Raw genomic sequence first — 20680 nt, 5'->3', positions numbered from 1 at the left:
CTGTATAACAGTGAAATATTATCTAACAGTTAATTTATGTATGAAAAGATAACACTGCAATGTAAACACAACTGTTTGGGTGCAATCTTCTCAATGAGAATGCCACCACAAATTAATGGATAAGCCACGGTAATAATGTTTTGTGTGGCTTAAGGGTTTGTCAAGCTCTTTTTAAGTATTGTTTACTCGACCTTTTTTTCCCTCAAACTCTGCATTAGCACCTGCTATTTAGTCCTACAGCCACCAGAGCTAAGTTTCTATAAATTGATGCAACCACCCCTCCCAGAAAAGTTAATTAGGATAACTTGCATTGCCAACTGCAATTAGTCAAACTTTTATATGTGACATTTACTAGGGATGTAAATAAGACATAGCAGTTTCACCTATTCCAGGTTTTACTAGGGCTTGAGTAACCCCGGTGTATAGGTATCAAGCTCAGGTGTGTCTTATTAAACTCCTAGTAAAACCAGGAATGGATCAAACCACTATGCAATGGGAGTCTTATTTCCATCCATGCATATCAGTGTTCCCTCCTAAGCTAGATACTGGGAAAAGGTAAATTATCAGTGAGAAACCTTCGGCCACTCATTAAGACTTTAATATATTTTTGTTGCATTATACAATTGTGAAACAATTTTCCAACACAAGTATCTCAACAATTTAAAATTTTACTTTAAATTTAAACAAGACATATATTGTGGTTCTGCCTCTGATTTTCAATCATCCTCTGATCCTATGCAGCCCTGTCGGTTATTATCATAGATATAGGTTGTTATCATAAAATATATTTATACTACTGCATAAAACACTGGCATCTGCCAGTTCAATTGTAACCATCTTCGTGGCTACTAATTGTTCCATTCTTGGGGAATACCAAATTCTGTTTTTCAAAAACTGCCAATTCCGCTTGTTCCCATTTTTTATCAGTGTATTAATAATTAAAAATGGCATTTGAACATAAATATAATGTTGGTAGTTAAAATAAGTACATTTAATAAATATTACCACAATTCATTTTTTCTTCAATCAGACTGTTGTTGCTGTAATAGATAGTAAAGCACCTGGATACACTTCAAACCTGTCATAATGTTTATTGACATCACTTGGTTCATTGCTGGCATTAAAATAAGCAGGAAAACCTAAGAGTTATATTACAACAGTTCAGAAAACCAAATGTCCGGCAGTTGTGAGAATCATATTTGCAGTTTTCCACTAACACAGTAGTTCAGTTTACAAATAAAGGTGTGTTGCTGGCATTTACAATAGCAATAAAACATATGAAACAGTTAGTAACAGTCCAGCAATGTCATGTGAGAGTAATTATATGTACAGTACTCTGCAAAGTAAATTTATTGGTTTCCAGGCATTGTAATGCTAACCAGGATAAAATATGAAATACGGATAAGGTGTGTTGACTGACTTGTTGCTCTAAAACAGGTTCGCTGCTATGTATTACCCGACTGTAATTTCAGTATCACCCCTGTTGGAAAACATGGATTGAGAATTGATTAGGGGTTTGCTACGCATGTGGACTAGCAGAGCTATACTGGTGTTCTTTTCTGAAAAGAGACTAATATTGCAGATAGCAGACTGTTTGGTTCAAATTGCATGTACTGCTAACCACTGATAGAGACGATGCGTCTACAAACTGCCCAACAATGACTGCAAGCTAATGAGATAACAATGCTGTGGGCTAGAAGGGAACAGGCTCTAGACTTCAGAGAGATCAAAAGAGATAATCCCACTGGCATCAATGGGGGTCGCAAGGAGATAACAAAAGGCAGATGTATGGACCTTTTGTCTCCAGGAGTGTGAAGAATGCACTGAGTTCAGAGGTTGTCACACTAGACCACACACACAGACACACACACATTAACACTCACACAATAAATTAAATTACCCTGACCATTGGTTAATGTCAGAGAAAGGGGAGGTGGACCATCTATACAGAAGGGTATTTAATGTCACGCAAGCATTGTAATTTTGAGTTCTGTATGTCCTGTACCTGGGACCAGACTCCCTGCATATTTCAATAAACCTGGCAACTGATTGAAGAAACGGACTCTGTGCATTTTCTTGAATCTACTTACTCACCATCTATTTTTTAAGTACTTCAACCCCTTTTTGATGTAAATGCACAATTAATCCTCTCAATTGTTTAGTTCTGCAGTGTTATTTGCAAGATTTAAAAAGAGGCGTGTCTCCAGACAGAATGTCTTTATGAAACCGACAGTGTGTAGTGTAGTGACTACATCCTTTACACAGTAAAGTGATCAATTTCCTTTAAGGATTGTATAGCTAGAAAAATAGTTTTGAGCTCATTTCTTCGTCATCAGAAAATATAATTCAATTAAGAAACAGCCATGGTTTAAAATTGCTAATTACAGCTTCTTTAAAGGCAGGTAGCGGGAAAGAAACAAACTGAACAATAATGAAATTCACAATTTAGCTTACTTACTTCGGGAAAGCTCCACCTTAAGAGCAGTAGTTGTTCAGCATAGAATGCAGTGCTTTGCCATTGTTGCCGTCTTATTTGGTTTCTTATTCTCAGCATGTTTATGGCTGGCATTATGATATTTAATGGTATTGACTTGTACGTGATCACATAAATTACAGCAAAACTTTAAGAACACTATCGCACCATCCTCACATAGATAATCAGATTTCTTTTAGCTCTGTCTTACTGAAACTTTTTTTTTATTCGTTGGTGCAGCCGCCACGTTGAGTTTCAGCAGAGACATGGAGTGAATTCACATGATGAATAAACTCGCAAAAAAAATGGACATAGTATTCTTCAATTACTATACACTTAAATGTGTATTTTCGACTAATGTGATTACATTTTTACCAGTTACAAAACACTTGAGATGATTTCTGAAATGGTCGATTTTTTAAAAGGGAAATAAAACAAAAACTGTACTAATGTGCACTAATGTGATGTGAATTTTTTACCGAGGGAAATCGGAGAATTAGCTGCAAGACAGACACAAATATGCTTTAGTTAATGCTTTGTAAGAATGGTCTCAAAATAATAGTTTTACCTCAAAGAGGCTGGAGTCTGGATTTGAGGTTGATATTTATGATAATAACTTGCGAAAGTTAGTAAACTGAGCGCGAAGGTTGTTGCCAGTTACTGCGAAAAATGTGCGCATTTCAGCCTTAGAGGGACCGCTGCTGCGTATACATATTAACAAAATACTTTAAACCCTCTGAAATTGCATCCATTTATTATCCCATCCTGATCTTATTATTTGGCATCATAAATAGTCACCAGAATGTTTTTGAGAAATTTGTTGAGGCCAGTATAAAAATAAACAATAGGGTTTGCACCCTTAACTTGATAAAGATTTGCAATGGGTAATTATGATAAGGTTTGTGGGTTATCTACTGACCGACAGGGAGAGACACAGGAAGTGGCAGTTGTGACGCTGCTTGGGGAGCAGAATGTATTTTAAATAAACACAAGGGAAATCCTGTGGCACTACCAGCAATAGTACATCATGGTTGACTATACAACTAGTGTACAGAAAATCTAAACAAAACAATACAGCTAAAAATAAAAGTTTTCCGTGGGCACGGCAATGTGCTGCTCCTACTGTAAAGGAGGTCATGCTGACACACCCCTCCTAGCTATACTTTTAAATTGGTATTTAAAAATCACTAAACTTAATCCTTTTTCTTTTCAGGAGAATTTAAATTATAAAAACCTTGGTCTTGGTTTCACACTCGGTGATCAGCGGTTTTAAAGTGTTCTGTTTTTCCTTTGTTTGCTCACTGCCTGTCACGAATCGACCCTTTATTTATTTATTTATTTATCTTTTTTTTTAAATCCTATAGTAAACATAAAATGTATAAAGCATTTTCAGTGTTTTAAGATGGGACTGTGAGTGGGTAAAATTGGAACCTTTTTGATGTGAGCCAGTTACTGTATTTTAGTGTATGGCTGTTTGCAGTTACTGTATGTTAGTGTCTGGCTGTTTGCAGGTAACACTGGGAATTTTGACAACTCTTTTGATGGCTCCACGATGAATGCAGGTGATTTGGCCTTGGCTCTTTATTCGGCTCTGTATTCGTACTCTGGCTGGGACACACTCAACTTTGTTACTGAAGAAATCAAAAACCCAGAAAGGTACAGACTGCAATAATCTACATTTAAGTAACCTTTATTACAGAGAAATTCTACTGTCAGAATATCAGATCTAAAACACGTCTCTGCGCAGGATATGAAGACCCTCATGTTAGCTCTCCAGGCAGAATGTTTCCATTTATTGAAGGGTTTGCAGCTAACACAATAATTCCATTGATCTTACCTGTCACGCACTTCCATGTGCTACACAGTGCAGTATCAGACGTGCAGTTTGGAAAGAAATGTAGGATATAGCATGATCTCTGGTATAGCACTTACTTTCAGTTAGTCTTGCATTTCCTTGGTCATTCCACCTGGAGAGTGAAATTGCCCCTATCCCTTAACCTGCTCTTAACCTGTCATTAACCAGCCAGCTGCTTACCATGACTGAAAACACTGCCAATGTGAAAAGAATTGAAATAGTAAGACACTTCTTGAAAAAGGCAAGCACATGGAGTACTTTGATTAAACCTGGTGTAGCACAACAACATTTTAAATTGAAAAAAAAAACATGTCATAACAAATGCGCACAAAAGGTGACATTGATGAAATTATTTGATTAGCTTAAGATTTTTTTAAATACTAATAATAATAATAATAATAATAATAATAATAATAATAATAATAATAATAATAATACATTATTATTATAATACATTGTAAGGTCAAATTGCTCCATGAGATAGATATATATATTTTTTTTTTTTCAGAAATGATGTTCTGCTTTCCATTAACCTGTGGCTCTGTTTAAAAAGTCCCTGAGGTTTAATCCACTAACCCTGCGGCTTTTGTTCTAATGCTTTGCATGAGTATGTAATCTCATTAACAGCAAATACACATTTTCACATTTTGTTCCAGACCTGCTGTACTTTATCGTCTACAGTAGACTTACAGTATCTAATCAAAAGCATGTTTGTGTTTACAGTAATGCCTAAATGAGCACATATGTGAAAAGCAAGAACAATATTTTTTTCTATATTATCAAAATGTGAATCGCAAAGCATATACTGTGCATATACTTGGTAATATTATATTTATACTCGTTTGCCAAAGTGTCACTATTGAAGTTTAGCTATTGAGGTTTAACATATATTTTGCTGTGATTTACAGTTGGAAAATAGGGACAGGATCATTAAACCTGTGATTTTAACTGTTCTTACTTTTGGAATTTTCTACAATACATTGGTAACAGGTAGACTATTCTATAGAGATTGACATTAAGATACAATTTATTTAACTTATTAACAGTTCATGTTCCTGTAAGGTCTCTTCAGTTAAACACAGACATTTACAACTTTGGGAAATTTTGCTTCAATCAGATGCCTTTGATAATACACTATAGTAAACTGACTATAGTAAAAACTTTTTTTTTTTTAAATGTACTAAATCTTGTGCTTGTTTTAACTTTTCCCGACAGGAACCTGCCATTATCAATTGCCATTTCCATGCCTATAGTTACAGTTATCTATATCCTGACGAATATCGCTTATTACACAGTCTTGGACCTGGATACAGTCTTAAGCAGTCACGCTGTAGCAGTGGTAAGTATACCATGTGTGTCTTCAAGATCTTAGTGTAATCAGTTTAGAGCTACTGAGTGTGGAGTATGTAGGTCTCCAGTTTTGGATTTGGCATCTTGAGGGCAGTGAGTGAGACACCTGCTGGACACTATGGAAAACACCTCCAGGGAAAGCTTTGGAAACGCAATGAAAAGCCATGTATATTAAAAACTAACATTGAGGACCCGGTTTCCTGCATAGAAAAAATACTCCCAGTGGATAGTCGTTTCGGCTGCGTCACGTTTTACTGTGGTGGGGAATCGGACATGCTCTGCGTAGGAAGAAGGAAATAAATTTAAGCCTAGCACACAAGTTCTGGTGCTTCTGAATGATACTAAATTTATTGCGTGCCAATGTATACAAGTAGCACCAAAATGTTGGGCTCAGGATAATGGCTAACAATAGGTATCTGCATCCCATTTTAAGTCATAATTAAAACTGAAACTTTTAACTGAACAATTTATTTAGGCACACCGTGGCAATATTGTAATATAGCATAAAAACAAACTAGGGAACAAACTTCATGGCTAATTAACTGTTCTGCCTTTTTCAAATCTGCAATACATTATAAAACTAGTAAAGCCCCCCCCCCCCATTATTGCACATCAAAAAATGTATATGGTGTACAATTTATGGTCAGCGTGGCCTAACCGTGGATTAACTACATTTGCGAATGATCAAATCACGAAATATAGAGGGAGCACTGTGTATAAATACACGTGTTTGTCAACAGTAGAATGAAAACAGTAGTCCAACTAGCATAAATTAGGGGAGTGGGTTAACTGTACTCTTCAAATCATCTAAAATCTGAAGTCCATGCCCCTAACTTCCCAGCCCTTGACAGGGTGAGGGACTTGAGCTTGGCTTGGAAAGGAGCTTGCTATAAAGTGTGGCTCACACTGCTAGACACAATGGAAGTCTAATTCCCATTCCTATGGTTGGAACCAAGATCTATACTACAAGGTCCTGTAGGTTCGGCATCTCTGCCCCAGTTAATGTATGAGTAAGATCGTGTAATTTTACACATTAGCTACATTTACAACTTTTGGCAGCCAGAATGGAATTTTTTTGTTCTAGATTCATGATGTCGTCATACCTTCATCTTACTATAGATTAATAGATTTTTCCAATGTGCGTCCAAGCGTGGAACACCTGGAGTGCGTAGTCCAGTGCCAATTGGGACGATTTAACATCATTTCATGTGTCAAAATGCTTCAAATTCAAGGGATATATTGGAGTAGCCTTATTTTATTGAGACAGAAATACACTTTCTACTGTAATCCTGTTGCAAATCTTGTGTTAAGAAATGCATGTTACACTACATCAAAAGAAACAATGCAAGGGCCAGCGACCCTCGGTATAAAAAAAAAAAAAAAAGCTAACCAGGGACAAGGCACAGATCTACATCAATGCTTCTCCACAATTGCCAAAAATACTTTCTCGGGAATTTGAAAACATGCACCTCTGAATAATGTAAAAACTGGTTAATCTGTTGGTAAATGTTTTATACATACTGTATAAATTGTGAGTGCAATCTACAAGTTGATATACATACCTCCAGACTGTGGCTGATAAATCACTGGAATCACAGCAACGAGCTGAGCTCTCCATTTAAGTCAATTAATAAACCCTTAGCTTACTGTCCTTAAGATCACAGCATTGAATCACACTTTTGAAAAATATTTTAGTACAATATACTTGTCTATAACTAATGATAATTAGTATAAGACTTTCTTTGAAAATGTTCGTAATCTTTTACCTGACACATTTTTTATGAAGTTCATGTTAGTGTAGTGATTCTGATAGTCACGATGCTGAGTAACCAGATTAAAAAAAAAAAGCGCATATTACCTTACGTAGTTTTAAAAAGCAAATTGAATTAGTAGTAGCAGTAGCGATAAAATCTTACAAAGTAGTTATAAACACCCATTTTAATGCAATGCACACTTAATTATTGGGAAATTTTTATGATGCGTGCTATATGAAATATTAGCATAGCGGGTCAATTACCATGAAATGAAACCTAGTAGTGTGGCGCTTTGACGTTTGTTGTAAAGCCTTGTCAAAATATAAAAGTACAGGTATGAGGGATTATTTTTATTTTTATGAATAATAGCCTAGTGTGCTAGTGTCTCTTTTTGTTGTTGCTGGGATTGAGAGATTGTCACAAAGACGGCTGTAGTGGGTGACGTCAGACCAGAACCAGGAACCAACAAATAAACAACAGAAAGGTGGAGTTGGGTGAAGCTGAGCGATTGGTTTCACTCAGCATTTAATAATGAAACAGACAGAAAATAAAAGGTTGTGAAGACAAAACACACAGGTCATGGCAACTCCGAGTGAGTAAAAACATGCTGCTGTACCGAGACTCTTGCTAATCAATCATTCAATTGGAGTCTCGGTACAACTGCATGTGAATTAATAAAGTTCAATTCCCTGTGCTTGCATATTATTACATTTTACCTGCATGTGAAGTGCTATGCAATCCTCGTGCCTAAATAAAGATATACATTTTAAACAACTTGTGTTCAACAGACCCATTTACATCCCATGTACAAATGACTATAACCCAACATTAACACACAACACGCAACATACAACACTGGGCAACAGTGCCACAGAGATCCTGGAAGCCAAGCCAATGAGACTATAACCCGATCCTTTTAAGGGAGAGCTGATTTGTTTTGAGCTACTGAAAGTTGTAAAGTGATCTTTAAATGACAGTAACTGTTTTAAAACTAAGTCTTTACTGGCTTGGTTGCTGTACCAAACTTGATCTAGATGTACGAGATGTTTGCGTTGGATTACTGAGCAAGGTAAATAACTGAATCCAGTTACACCCCCTGTCATTAATCCTAATAATATGATTTTAAGAAAGATGTGTGGTCAACTGTCTAAGAACCATTTGTGCTCAACTGTCTAAGAACCTATTAATATTGTAAAATCTTTCTTGCAGACATTTGCAGATGAAGTTCTTGGCTTTGTTAAATGGCTGATCCCATTATCGGTGGCAATATCATGCTATGGTGGGCTGAATTCTTCAATTATAGCTGCCTCCAGGTAAGCAAGTCCATAAATGCATGCATGTTGGTATGTGTAATTTTATTTTTGTAATTTGTTTTGTAGCACTAGATTGTTTTTATTTTTATATGGCCCCTCTTGTACATAGATGTTGTGCTCATATATTGGCATTAACACAAAAGAATAATTACTACAGTACAGTAGGGCTGCTACTATTAAATCGAAAATTGATTTTCTATCGATTCCATTCCTCAATATATACATTGCGATAAATACTGGATAGTCGATTCAATAATTACATTTTTGTAATATGCATCGTTAATAATATTGTTTAAGTTTATCAACAAAATTGAACTGAATGCCCTGCCTTGCTATTTACAGTATTTCTGCCAAAGACAAGTAGTGGGCATGCTTTTCTTTTCCTGCTTGTGTTCGATAGCATCTGATCTGCTGGACCTTCCTGCATGTATTTGATGTAACCCCTCCCCCACTCACACATTGACATACGGATGTGTTTTTCCAAATAGTTTGGGAACCGGAATTGGACTCAAAATACCTGGTTCCAATGACAGATGCCCTCACATGCCCATCATTAATTTTATCAGCTGTGGGCAGCACTGATTGTACTTACGATGACTAGATGTAGTCATCAATTAGGAAATGCAGATAGAGCACGCAGCCCAGTTAGAAAAATACATCATAAAAAACAGTATTATTCCCAGGTTTAACAGTTCATTTTGAAACTCCAAAGAAGCGCAAACTATAGACAGTCAGTTTTCTTCAATGCGCACAATTTATTTATAGGCTGTTTGCCAGGAATACAAGCCTATCGTCGTGCTCTGGATTCAAGGCGGCGCGCTTTTTGTTTACATCAAATAGACAGAGGGCGCGTACTTACACAGCATTTTCAAAACTCATTCTCTGGTAGTCAGGATAGGACCAGCAAATCAGATGCTAGCTAACACAAGCAGACAATGCTTGTCTTTGGCAGAAATACTGTAAATAGCAAGGCAGGGCATTCTGTGTAGTTTTATTGATAAACTTAAATGTAACGTTACAAAAAGGTAATTATTGAATTGATTATCGTGTTTATCTAAATGTATGTAATGAGGAGTGGAATCAATTGAAAAATCAATTTTTGATTTAATCGTAGCAGCCCTACGTTAGATTCTCCACACAGAGTAACTGTAAAGTTGCGAACTGACCCAAAAACAACCAATATCTTCCAAGACCGCACCAGTGTCTTTTTCGATGTTAAATATCATGATGCTGATCCATTACCAGCACTGCACAAACTGACTTCTTCTGCTCGAAATTGTGCTACCATTTCAGAGCTGGAGCCCCAGTGAGGTACAACATCTCCAGTTTGCTTATTGGACCTTTTTACTTGTTCTTGCCTCCTAGAAAGTTCTAGATTTCAAGCTCTTTATAAAATAATATAATTAACTTGAAATCTACAACTTCTTGGGAGCTGAAAACAATGAAAAATGGTCTAATAAGCAAATTATTAGTTCAATTTAGAGATCAGTTAAGTAATTAAGCACTCAATTGGAATGAAAACCAGCAGACACAGGGCCATCCAGGACCAGGATTGGGACCCCCTGCTCTAAATCACAGCAGGAAGAGAGATTTAATAAAAATAAATAAATAAATAAACATAAGTGCTCTGGCTTTTCTGTTCCATACCACATCATGGATCATTGTTGTTGTGTTTCCTATTTGACAATGGGGGCAATAATCCTTACACTGTCGGTGCACTAGAGCTGACATTTTGAAAAGAGCTTTGAAACAGACTTTAAAGTTATGTGTAAAAAGTTGTCAGGTTGTTAAGAATGAAAAAACAAATTACAGGTACGTTATTTAAACAGCTGTAGCAGCACCTGAAGACAAGTAATGCTTTATTTTTTTCGGAACACAGCTACTTACTCTTTTTAAGTTGAATTAACTGCTCTGTCCAGTGCTCCTGCAGCAAGGTTTTTTTGATATTACCAAAAAAACATAGGTGATTTTAAGAATTATTATTTTTTTGATAATTATGGGGAGCAATTACAGCTGTGGCCAAAAGTTTTGCATCACCCTATAGAATTAACTAATTTTGCTTAATAAAGTCGAATGAAACCTGCTAAAATAATGTTAAGGTAACATAGTGAATTACATATCGCTTTGTAGTTTTCCATATACGAAATGAAAAACTAACAAAAATGGAAAAATTTGACATTTTGAAATCTAACATTATGGCTTCCGGTAGACTTTTGCAATATCATTTTGTAGTTTCTTTGATTTACATGGAGCCTCCACTAGTGTTTTCTACTATTGTAACAACCTTGACTTGAATAAAGAAGGAAACACATTGAGTGAAATAGCTTGCATCATTCGATTTTCAAGGTGTGGTATCTGAAGCATAATCAACAAGTACAGAGAAACATCATCTGTAATTGACAAACCCAGGACTGGAAGACCCAAAAAGCTGTCTAACAAGGATGAACAATACTTGAAGATAATATCCTTAAGGAATAGAAAGAAGACAAGCGTTGAATTGACAACAGGACTGGCAGAAGGCACAGGTACCATTGTCCATCAAATCTACAGTACGAAGGTCACTCTTGAAATCAGGACTAAAGGATGTGTTGCAGTAAGAATACCTCTGTTAAGAAAGTGGAACAAGACTAAAAGGCTAAAATATGCACAAGAACACAGAAATTGAACTGTGGAACAATGGTCAAAGGTGCTTTGGACTGTTGCTGTCTGGACAACAACACCTGTGCCTTCTGCCAGTTTTGTTGTCAGTTCAACGCTTGTGTTCTTTCTATTGGTAGTTGCAGTCATTCATATTCATTGGTTCACCAAGGTGGACCTCAAAGATTTCCATATACCCATAAAAACCTGCACACTTGAGTACCAGCAATTCACTTTTAGGGGACAGCATACGAGTTTTGCCGTTTTGGTCTCTCTCTAGCTCCCCATGCCTTTTTTGAGGCGCAGGGAATCTATGCTGGCTCCACTGAGACTCAGACCTATCAGAGTACTCTATTATTGGACGAGTGGTTTGTTTTGCCCAGTCCCCAGCTCATACATACACTCACACGTAACTGTTCATCGGCCACCTACGGTTAGGGCTTACGGTGAATCTGCAAAGAGCCAGCTCACATTTTCTCACAGTCTCCTATCAAGGAGGGTGCTTGGACTCTGGTTCCATGCTGTCCTCTCTTTTTGGTCGTCAGAATGCAGAGAATAGCCGCCTGTTAGAGCTATTCAGCTCAACAGAGCACTCATGGTCATGACGCTCCAGAACTTTTGGGCTTGAGGGCAGTGGCTTATCAGACCCTACCTCGCATTTGCCCTGTGCAAGCCTGGTTCAATAGCAGAGTTTTTCAGCCTGCATTGAACTGCGGCTGCCTGTTGACGGTGTTCTTGACTGTCTAAGGACGTTCTTGGTGCAAACAGCCTGCCTAACTGCACCTCAGCGTAGCATTGGGCAGTGTCACCAGAAAGAGAGGCCATCAGCATGAACACATCCAGCCTAGGCTGGGGCACTGTGTAGTATAGCACTCCACATAATGGTTTGGAAGTATGCCTTCCATCCGCTTGCCATGCTCCTGCTGTGTCTGGTAAAAATCACACAGGACCGGTCCAGGGTGCTATTAGCAGCTCCTTACTGGCCCAGGGGTGTGGTTTCCAATTCTGATGCAGCTCCTGAGTGGCCAGCGGTGGAGCTTTCCCGAACACTGTGACCTGTTCAGTTAGGTGCGGGGAACATTGTGTCATCCCCACCCATTGAGCCTGCGGCTCTGGCCCCTGAACGTGAACATTTGAACTGACCGGGGCTTTCCGACAGGGTTATTGATACCCTACAGAATGTCAGAGCAGCAGCCACAAGTTCCCAGTATGGGTACAAGTGGGGCGTTTTCAGGCATGGTGCTTGCCTAAGGGCTTGCTGTGTTGACAGGATAAATGTTTGAAGCAGTCTGGATGATGTGTTGTCTGTTCTGGAACAAAGTTCCATGATCAAGCCCTGTCTAGGCATGGCTGTCCAAATGGATCAAGACTGTCTATTCAAAAAAGTTGAACTTTACGTACACAGTGCACGCAAACACCTAGTGACGTTATAGTGTATATGCAAAAACTAAACTTGCTAAATATGAATTCAATATTTTTAGCTTTCCTGAAAAGTTCACCAGTCGTTTTCACATTCTTGCTTGATTCTTGCTGTTTTTTTCTGTTCTTCTTTTGCAGCTGCGTAACTTTCTGGGTTTCTTAGATGTACAAATAAATTGGTCATGTTCACTGTGTTTTCATAGCAATTTGTTTGTCACAGGCCATACAAATAGGCATGCCATATTCAACTGGTTAATTTGGTTTTTAAACCAAAATAATTTGCCATCTTTTTAATTTAGGTGCAAGTCCAGATGCTTTGTCCTGTGTAAACTGAGTCAGTGGAAGTGCTGCCTTGGCCACATCACTTTCCACCTCCAGGTTGAGCTGTCGTTTTATATTAAAAATAAATAAATAAAGGTTCCCACTGCAGCTTAACCCTCCCCCTTCCCTTATTTTGAATCTCTAATTTATGTACTTGGTATTTCAAAGCAGACTGCTAACTAAAATCCTTTTGTTTTGTTGTGTAGTAATAAAACCACAAAATGAAATAACGTTTGACCCCGTTTCAATTGAAACCATAGGAGATCTTAAATTAAACAGAGTGCTATTGATGGCAAAGTGACTACATCGTTTCCCATTATTGCGATTTTCAAATGGTTTAATTTTTATCGTATTCTATGGTATTTTAAAATCAATGTGATAAGTAGTGTCGTAGCAATAGAATTTGAATCACAGCAACCTCAGTCGAGAATAACACCTAGGTTTTCAGCAGGAGATGGAGAGAGTGTGCTATAGTCAAGGGATACTGAGATGGAGAGGTCAGAGGAGGGAGAGGAAGCAGAAGGAAAGTAGAGGAGGTCAGATTTAGAGAGGTTGAGTTTGAGGTGGTGAGAATGCGTCCAAGCTGAGATAGCCGAGAGGCATTCTGAGAACAGATGTGTGAAAAGGAGGGAAAGGAGAGGATCTGGGCATGATCAGCTTAAAGGTGGTAGGAGAAGCCGAAAGAGGAGGTGAGAGTGCCTAGCGAGTGGGTGTAGAGTGAGAAGAGGAGGGGTCCCAGGACACATCAGGAAACCTGTTGGAATTGCTCAGAGCTTGAACCCCTTCATTTTAGCAAGTCTGTGAAAGATTAGACATTGTAAAAGCAAAAACAGTAAAGATACATTTACTATACAGTATAATAAACCGTCATTGATTTTAGTTGTGTTCCTTTATATACTTTATACTGCAGAACATGTTAAACCGATATTTATATAATGTACATTTTCTGATTATTTATTTATTTATTTTTTAATGTATTTCTTATCGCTTAAGGACAAACACATAGGGTTGTTCTTATGAGTGTCTACTGTAGCTATGGGCTACTGTACAGTTAATATATACAATGTTGTTTATTTATCTATAAACACAATTTCTGATGCTTGCCAGTCACATGAATCATTTATCTGCTCACGTTTTCTTGTAGAGTGATGCATGTCATTACACTTTTTTGCTCCTGACAATGAATGACATTACTTTATGCTCGCAGGTTATTCTTTGTGGGTTCCCGGGAGGGCCACCTTCCAAGCGTTCTCTGCATGATACATGTCTTGAGATACACTCCTATTCCTGCCTTGCTGTTCAATGTAGGTATTCCTGAACTTGGAAACTACCAGATAATGTACACATTAACTGTTAGTTTTATATTTATTATATTATTAGCTTCAGTACATTTTGCAACCAATTAGTTTAAGTTTCATGTCTTACTGACTTTTAAAAAAAAAAAAAATACTTTCTGAAGGTCAATCGGTAAAGGACAGCCCTCTTTTTTCCAGCTGATTAGCTCTAGGATTACCTTATCTAAGAAACCTTTCGTAGTGCTAATCAGGGGCTGTGAAACAGCAACAATGTATTGTACATATTGAGAATGTCACTGTTTGCTGTACAGATTGTCCTTTTTTTTCAAAGACAATATTAACTTTGTGTCCTTCACCTGCCCGCAGTTTCAGTATTTCAAGTTGAGGCAGCTTGTATCACATTGCTTTCTAACTGTGTGTGTGTGCATGGAGAAGTGTATGTGTGTGTGTGTGTTTAAAAGTCCCCCGACATCCACTTTGGGGGGGTTGGTTGTATGTGCATGGGGAGGTGGGGGGCTGTGTTTTTCATGGGGAGGTGGTGGGCTGTGTGTGCATGGGGTGGTTTTGGCTGTGTGTGCATGAGGAGGAGGCTGTGTGTGCATGGGGCAGTGGGGGGCTGTGTTTTGCATGGGGGATGTGTGTGCATGGGGAGTGTGGGGGCTATGTTTGCATGGGGAGGTGGTGGGCTGTGTGTGCTTGGGGTGGGGTGGCTGTGTGTGCATGGGGAGGGATGCTGTGTGTGCATGGGGTGGTGGGGGGCTGTGTTTTGCATGGGGAGGTGGGGGGCTATGTTTGCATGGGGAGGTGGTGGGCTGTGTGTGCATGGGGTGGGGTGGCTGTGTGTGCATGGACACAGGGATGCTGTGTGCGCATAGGGAGGGAGGCCTGTGTGCCGGCTGTGTGTGCATGGGGCGGTGGGGGGCTGTGTTTGCATGGGGGATGTGTGTGCATGGGGAGGTGGGGGGCTATGTTTGCATGGGGGATGTGTGTGCATCGGAAGGTGGGGAGCTGTGTTTGCATGGCGAGGTGGGGAGCTGTGTGCATGGGGTAGGGAGGCTGTGTGTGCATGGGGAGGGGGCAGCTGTGTGTGCATGGGGGAGGGGCGGCTGTGTTTGCATGGGGAGGTGGTGGGCTATGTGTGCATGGGGTGGGGTGGCTGTGTTTTTGCATTGGGAGGGAGGCTGTGCGCATGGGGATGGAGGCTGTGTGTGCATGGGGCGGTGGGGTGCTGTGTTTTGCATGGGGGATGTGTTTGCATGGGGAGGGGGGGGCTATGTTTGCATGGGGGATGTGTGTGCATTGGTAGGTAGGGGGGATGTGTGCATCGGAAGGTGGGGAGCTGTGTTTGCATGGCAAGGTGGTGAGCTGTGTGCATGGGGTAGGGATGCTGTTTTGTGCATGGAGAGGGGGCGGCTGTGTGTGCATGGGGAGGGGGCGACTGTGTGCGCATGGGGTGGGGGGATTGTGTGCGCATGGGTGGGGTGTGGGGGCTGTGTGCGGGGTGGGGTCTTCAACAGGTGAGAACCAACAAAGAGTGAGCTAGCATGTAGTGTTCAACCTTTATGGTTAGGAAACCCTGTAATAATTAGTTAATAAGTGAAACCTCAGGACTACAGTACTGTTGAAGAGTAGCTTTTACAAAAGTGTAATGAAAGTCAACTACCACACAGTAAAAGCCTTTAATCAAGGTTCTACTGCTTAAATAAAAGGGCAGTAAAAGTGTTGAAGCTAATTAAAGGTAAGGATATTTGAGTTTTAATTAGGCTGTGCTTGTATGTTCTAAACAGCTAGTGTTCCACATGATTTTACATTCAATAAAGGGACTTATTTATTTTTCATAACCTTAATACTAAATAGATTATGTATGCAGTATTATATATGCAGTTGAAAAAGGAGCATTCTACATATAAATATAGATGGCTTTATTTTGTTTTGTTTTTTATTAAAGCTCCATATTTAGACAGCAGTCTTACTTATTTGATTTGTGTATGTTTGTACTCTTCAGTTTTCATAAGAACTGAATCTCAGCATCCTGAATAATACTGACATAACCTTAGTGCTGCTGATGTAAACCTTAATTAAAACAGATGTTCAGTCATGAGTGAGTGATTTATTTTTTTTAATTGATCTCCTTTCAATCTTTGTATTCCTACTTTTTTTTTTCTCTTAGGGAGGGATGTCCTTGATTTACCTCTGTGTGGAAGATGTATTTCAGCTCATTAATTATTTCAGTTTTAACTACTGGCTTTTCATTGGACTCTCAATTGCCAGTCAGATATACCTCAGAGTAAAATACCCAGACATGCCCAGGCCAGTGAAGGTAAGTGCAACTTTTGAGTAATGTGACTTGAGTTTGTCAGGCCTTATGCTTTTGGTAAAAGTTATTATCCAATGGCTCATTTCATGAGCCCTGATTATCACTTATCTTGGACTAACTAATGTTATTGAGAAAAGCTGTCCAAGGCTTTTGCGAATTGTGTTCTGTGAAACCAGTAGTAAGAGTTATTTTCTTAGTACTCAGTTCACAGTATTTCATATCACAAAACTACAACACATCCCAGCATAATGTGCCAGTCTTTGCTTGGGAGAAGCGGGATAGTGAATACAGTAATCCATCGCGTATCCAACTGTGGTGGGACCAGAGTAAGGGCAGCTATGTAAAAAGTCTGAAAAATGAATCCTGTTTTAAATACCATTATATACAGCTGTAAGAATTACTATATTCACACAGTGATTGTTTTAAGATTCAGCTTTTATTAGGGAGCTCCCCCTAAATAACTTGTTTAGAAAGATACAGGGTATTAATGCTGGAGACAGGGTAGCCGTCTGCTATGCTGGTGCGTGCATTTGCTGCTGAGTGACAGGCAGGAGATCGAGACGGAGATTGAAGTTAATACGCTCCGCAGGTGAACAGGATTTATTTACATATCAACACACTGAACAGCTCACGTGACGCTACCAGCAATGGTAGTGCACAGAGTACATGTAACACAGTGTACGAAGACTTTGGTGGGATCTACATTCTCTGAACTAATCTTCTCTGTTCAATAATAAACTTCAGCTACTCGCCTGTCTGTCGACTGTTTCGATTAGCTTACTCACTGTTCGGTATCCAACCCTGGTTCCGTTTCTCTCTCTCTCTCTCTTTCTTTTTCTTTCTCTCTCACAAACACACACTGTGTTGAAGAGCTTGATCATGGCAGATAAACAGTTAGGGCGGATATGTGACGGGTGGGTAAATGACGGATTACTGTATTCAGGTGTGTTCACGTTGTTTCTGCCCTCAAGGTATGTTTATATCCAGTGCCAACAATGTACAATTTGAAAAATAACTAAAGAAAATAACTAAATAAGGAACCCTTGGTTGTTTCCTATAAAGTAATCTAAAATATGATCTTTTTTTTTTCTCACAGCTGAGCCTATTTTTCCCTATAGTGTACTGCATCTGCAGCATATTCCTGGTGGTGGTACCCCTCTATAGCGACACTATAAACTCCCTGGTTGGTATAGGGGTTGCCCTCTCAGGTGCCCCTGTGTATTACCTCTGTATCTACCTCACCCCAGAGATGAGGCCTGCATTCCTGGGAAAATTACTGGGTACGTTTTAACAGGCTAACATTTCAGTTAACAATGCAAAATTAATGCAAATCATGACATTTGAAAAGGAAAGGAACTGAATTTCCATGTTACAGTGTTGTGAGAAAGTTGTTATGCAAAACAGCTAAAAAGCAATAATTTAACAATTTGTAATTTTATCATAGAAATGCCTTTTGTTAGATGTTCTATACAGTTTCAGAACAATTTCAGGCAACATTTTGTTGAGAAATAATGTAATATCTAGGCACTCTTATAAAATGTTCACTTGCCCTTTTATAGGTTTTCTCTCGCTGAACACCCAGAAGATATGCATGTGTTGTCTGGCTGATGCTGAGTTGGATCTGGATGATGCCAAGAAACACGAACCAAAGAGAGAATAAGGATCTGCTGGAGAAATCTGAACTCTTCAAATGTACTGCAAGATTTTACCCAGAAGGTTAAGCAGTTAAATTGACTTGTTGGTGAATGGCAGCTCAAGTCTTCTGTTTATTTGAGTTATTATTATTATTATAGTTTTTAGTCCTGCTTATTCTGGTCCCCTGTTATATTTAAGTTAACGGTACTGTACAATTTCAGTTTGTGGTATATGCAGGGGTAGTGCTAAGCAATTAAGGACTTTGGCTTTACAACAAATGTCACATGATAATAGGCCACTGTGGTAACCTACTATCCAGCCTGCAGTACTTAGAGTAAGAAGCGGGGTTCTGAAAAATAACATTCCACGTCCCCATGTGTTGCTACAACTGTCTTAAGTAACATACCTATATTTTTTCTTTTTATTGTTAACATTCTGACAACTTTTAACACTTACAACTTTTACTGATAGTGTAAGGATTATTGCCCACATTCCCAAACAGTACGGAACAGAAAAGAGCACAATTTAGAGGACAGATAATTTAGAGGACGGATCTCAAAACCAATGGACTAGAGCGGCCATTTTGAAAAAGACTTTAAAGTTATAAGTGTAAAAATTTGTCAGGATGTTTTATAATGAATAGAACAATTACAGGTATGTTATTGTTGAATGCTCTGCTATTAGAAGACTCATTGAGCTATATTCTGTAGTATTTACTCTCTCTCTCTCTCTCTCTCTCTCTCTCTCTCTCTCTCTCTCTCTCTCTCTCTCTCTCTCTCTCTCTATATATATATATATATATATATATATATATATATATATATATATATATATATATATATGTATGTATGTATGTGTATGTATACACACACACACACACACACACACACAGCTAATCAAAGAAACTAAATAATATCTGAATAATATCACAAAAGTCTACCTGAAGCCATACTAGTAGTACAATATTTATTGTTAGATTTCAAAATGTCAGTATCTTAACGTAACATTTTTCAGCAGGTTTCATTTGACTATGAAGCAAAATGTGTTTTTTCTATAGGGTAATGCAAAACGTTTGGGCATAGCTGTGTGTATATGTATAATATACATATATAAAACCAGTAATAAGAATAAAACCAGTAATAAATCTTGGAATTGGATTTTAAAATCCCACACAGGTATTTAACATTACTTTTATTTAATGTTTTGGCTAATGCTTTTATAGTTATGGATTACCTAGTTCCAGCATGTAATTTTTAGTTGATTTCAATTCACCTTTATTGAATGTGTTTTTAGGTTACTGTGAAACTCTGGGTATTCACTAGGTAATCAGTCTTTCATTTTTCATTTTCAGTATGTTCTATTGTGCTTAGAAAAGTTATGCTGTTAAAATAAAAACATGTTGCTGTTTTTAGAATTGTATTCACTGAGATTTACTTTACATACAGTAGTTATTGAAAAAAAAATGTTATGGTTGTTCAACATAATGTAGTGACCAGGACTCTCCAAAACCTTTTACCATTGAGCGTCCAAGATACTCAAAAAAAATAAATAATAAATTTCATTGCACACACAAGAGGAACAATACCAATGATGGTAAGGTTCCTCTGGTCAGTCCCACTATGACGCATGTGCTGGAATAATAATCAAAACCAAAGGTGAAAGAAAAAGGGAAAATAAAACACAGTAATAAAACTAGAAACAAAAGGTGCTGCTTATGCAGCGTGTGCCCCCCGTCCCCCCCGAAGGCCTGCCTCCTGACCACTCGGAGAGAAGAACAGATAACACACCCTCACCCAACCTCTCCATGTCACTGCCATGATTGACAGGCTGGCCCCACGGGGCTCCCGACCTCCCCCTGCAGGATCATGCCTGCGTCAGATAGCCAACGAAGACCTCCCCTTGTTACATATCCTCCCTCTCAGAATGGCACCACGGTCCATTTGAAAATCCTACACCCCCATGCCTTCCCGAGAGAAAAAAATCTTTGTTTTCCTGTTTGGTAGACTGCCCTGAAGGCATAGGGCTGCAGCGCCAAGTACCACCATGTGATTCTGGCGTTGTTGTCCTTCATCCGGTGAAGCCATGCTATGGGGGCATGATCTGTCACTAGGGTGAAGTGTTGCCCCAGGAGGTAGTACCGGAGTGTCTCAACTGCCCATTTTACTGCGAGGCACTCCTCCTCGATGGTACTGTAGTTTTTCTCGCGGGGAAGGAGCTTCCTGCTGATGTACAGGACCGGGTGCTCGCTTCCCCGCACCTCCTGAGACAATACTGCCCTGAGACCTGTCTCTGATGCATCTGTCTGCAGAGT

At 38.8% G+C, this 20680-nt stretch overlaps 1 protein-coding gene across 2 annotated transcripts in view; it reads left to right on the top strand.

Annotated features, from left to right (window-relative positions):
* Positions 1–18786, top strand: part of si:dkeyp-120h9.1 (uncharacterized protein LOC566469 homolog) — a 43068-nt gene extending 24282 nt beyond the window's left edge. For both annotated transcript variants that reach the window (XM_041245138.1, XM_041245139.1), the window contains exons 4-10: positions 3985–4129; positions 5544–5667; positions 8642–8745; positions 14330–14426; positions 16588–16737; positions 17831–18014; positions 18294–18786. In XM_041245138.1, the coding sequence (XP_041101072.1) occupies positions 3985–4129; positions 5544–5667; positions 8642–8745; positions 14330–14426; positions 16588–16737; positions 17831–18014; positions 18294–18394 (905 nt within the window). In that variant the 3' untranslated portion in view covers positions 18395–18786. The remainder of the gene's footprint in view (positions 1–3984; positions 4130–5543; positions 5668–8641; positions 8746–14329; positions 14427–16587; positions 16738–17830; positions 18015–18293) is intronic.
* The last annotated feature ends 1894 nt before the right edge of the window (positions 18787–20680 follow it).

The sequence above is a fragment of the Polyodon spathula genome, chromosome 3 (genome assembly GCF_017654505.1).
Source record: "Polyodon spathula isolate WHYD16114869_AA chromosome 3, ASM1765450v1, whole genome shotgun sequence".
NCBI classification, from domain to species: Eukaryota; Metazoa; Chordata; class Actinopteri; order Acipenseriformes; family Polyodontidae; genus Polyodon; species Polyodon spathula.
This window is presented reverse-complemented; position numbering and strand designations above follow the sequence as displayed.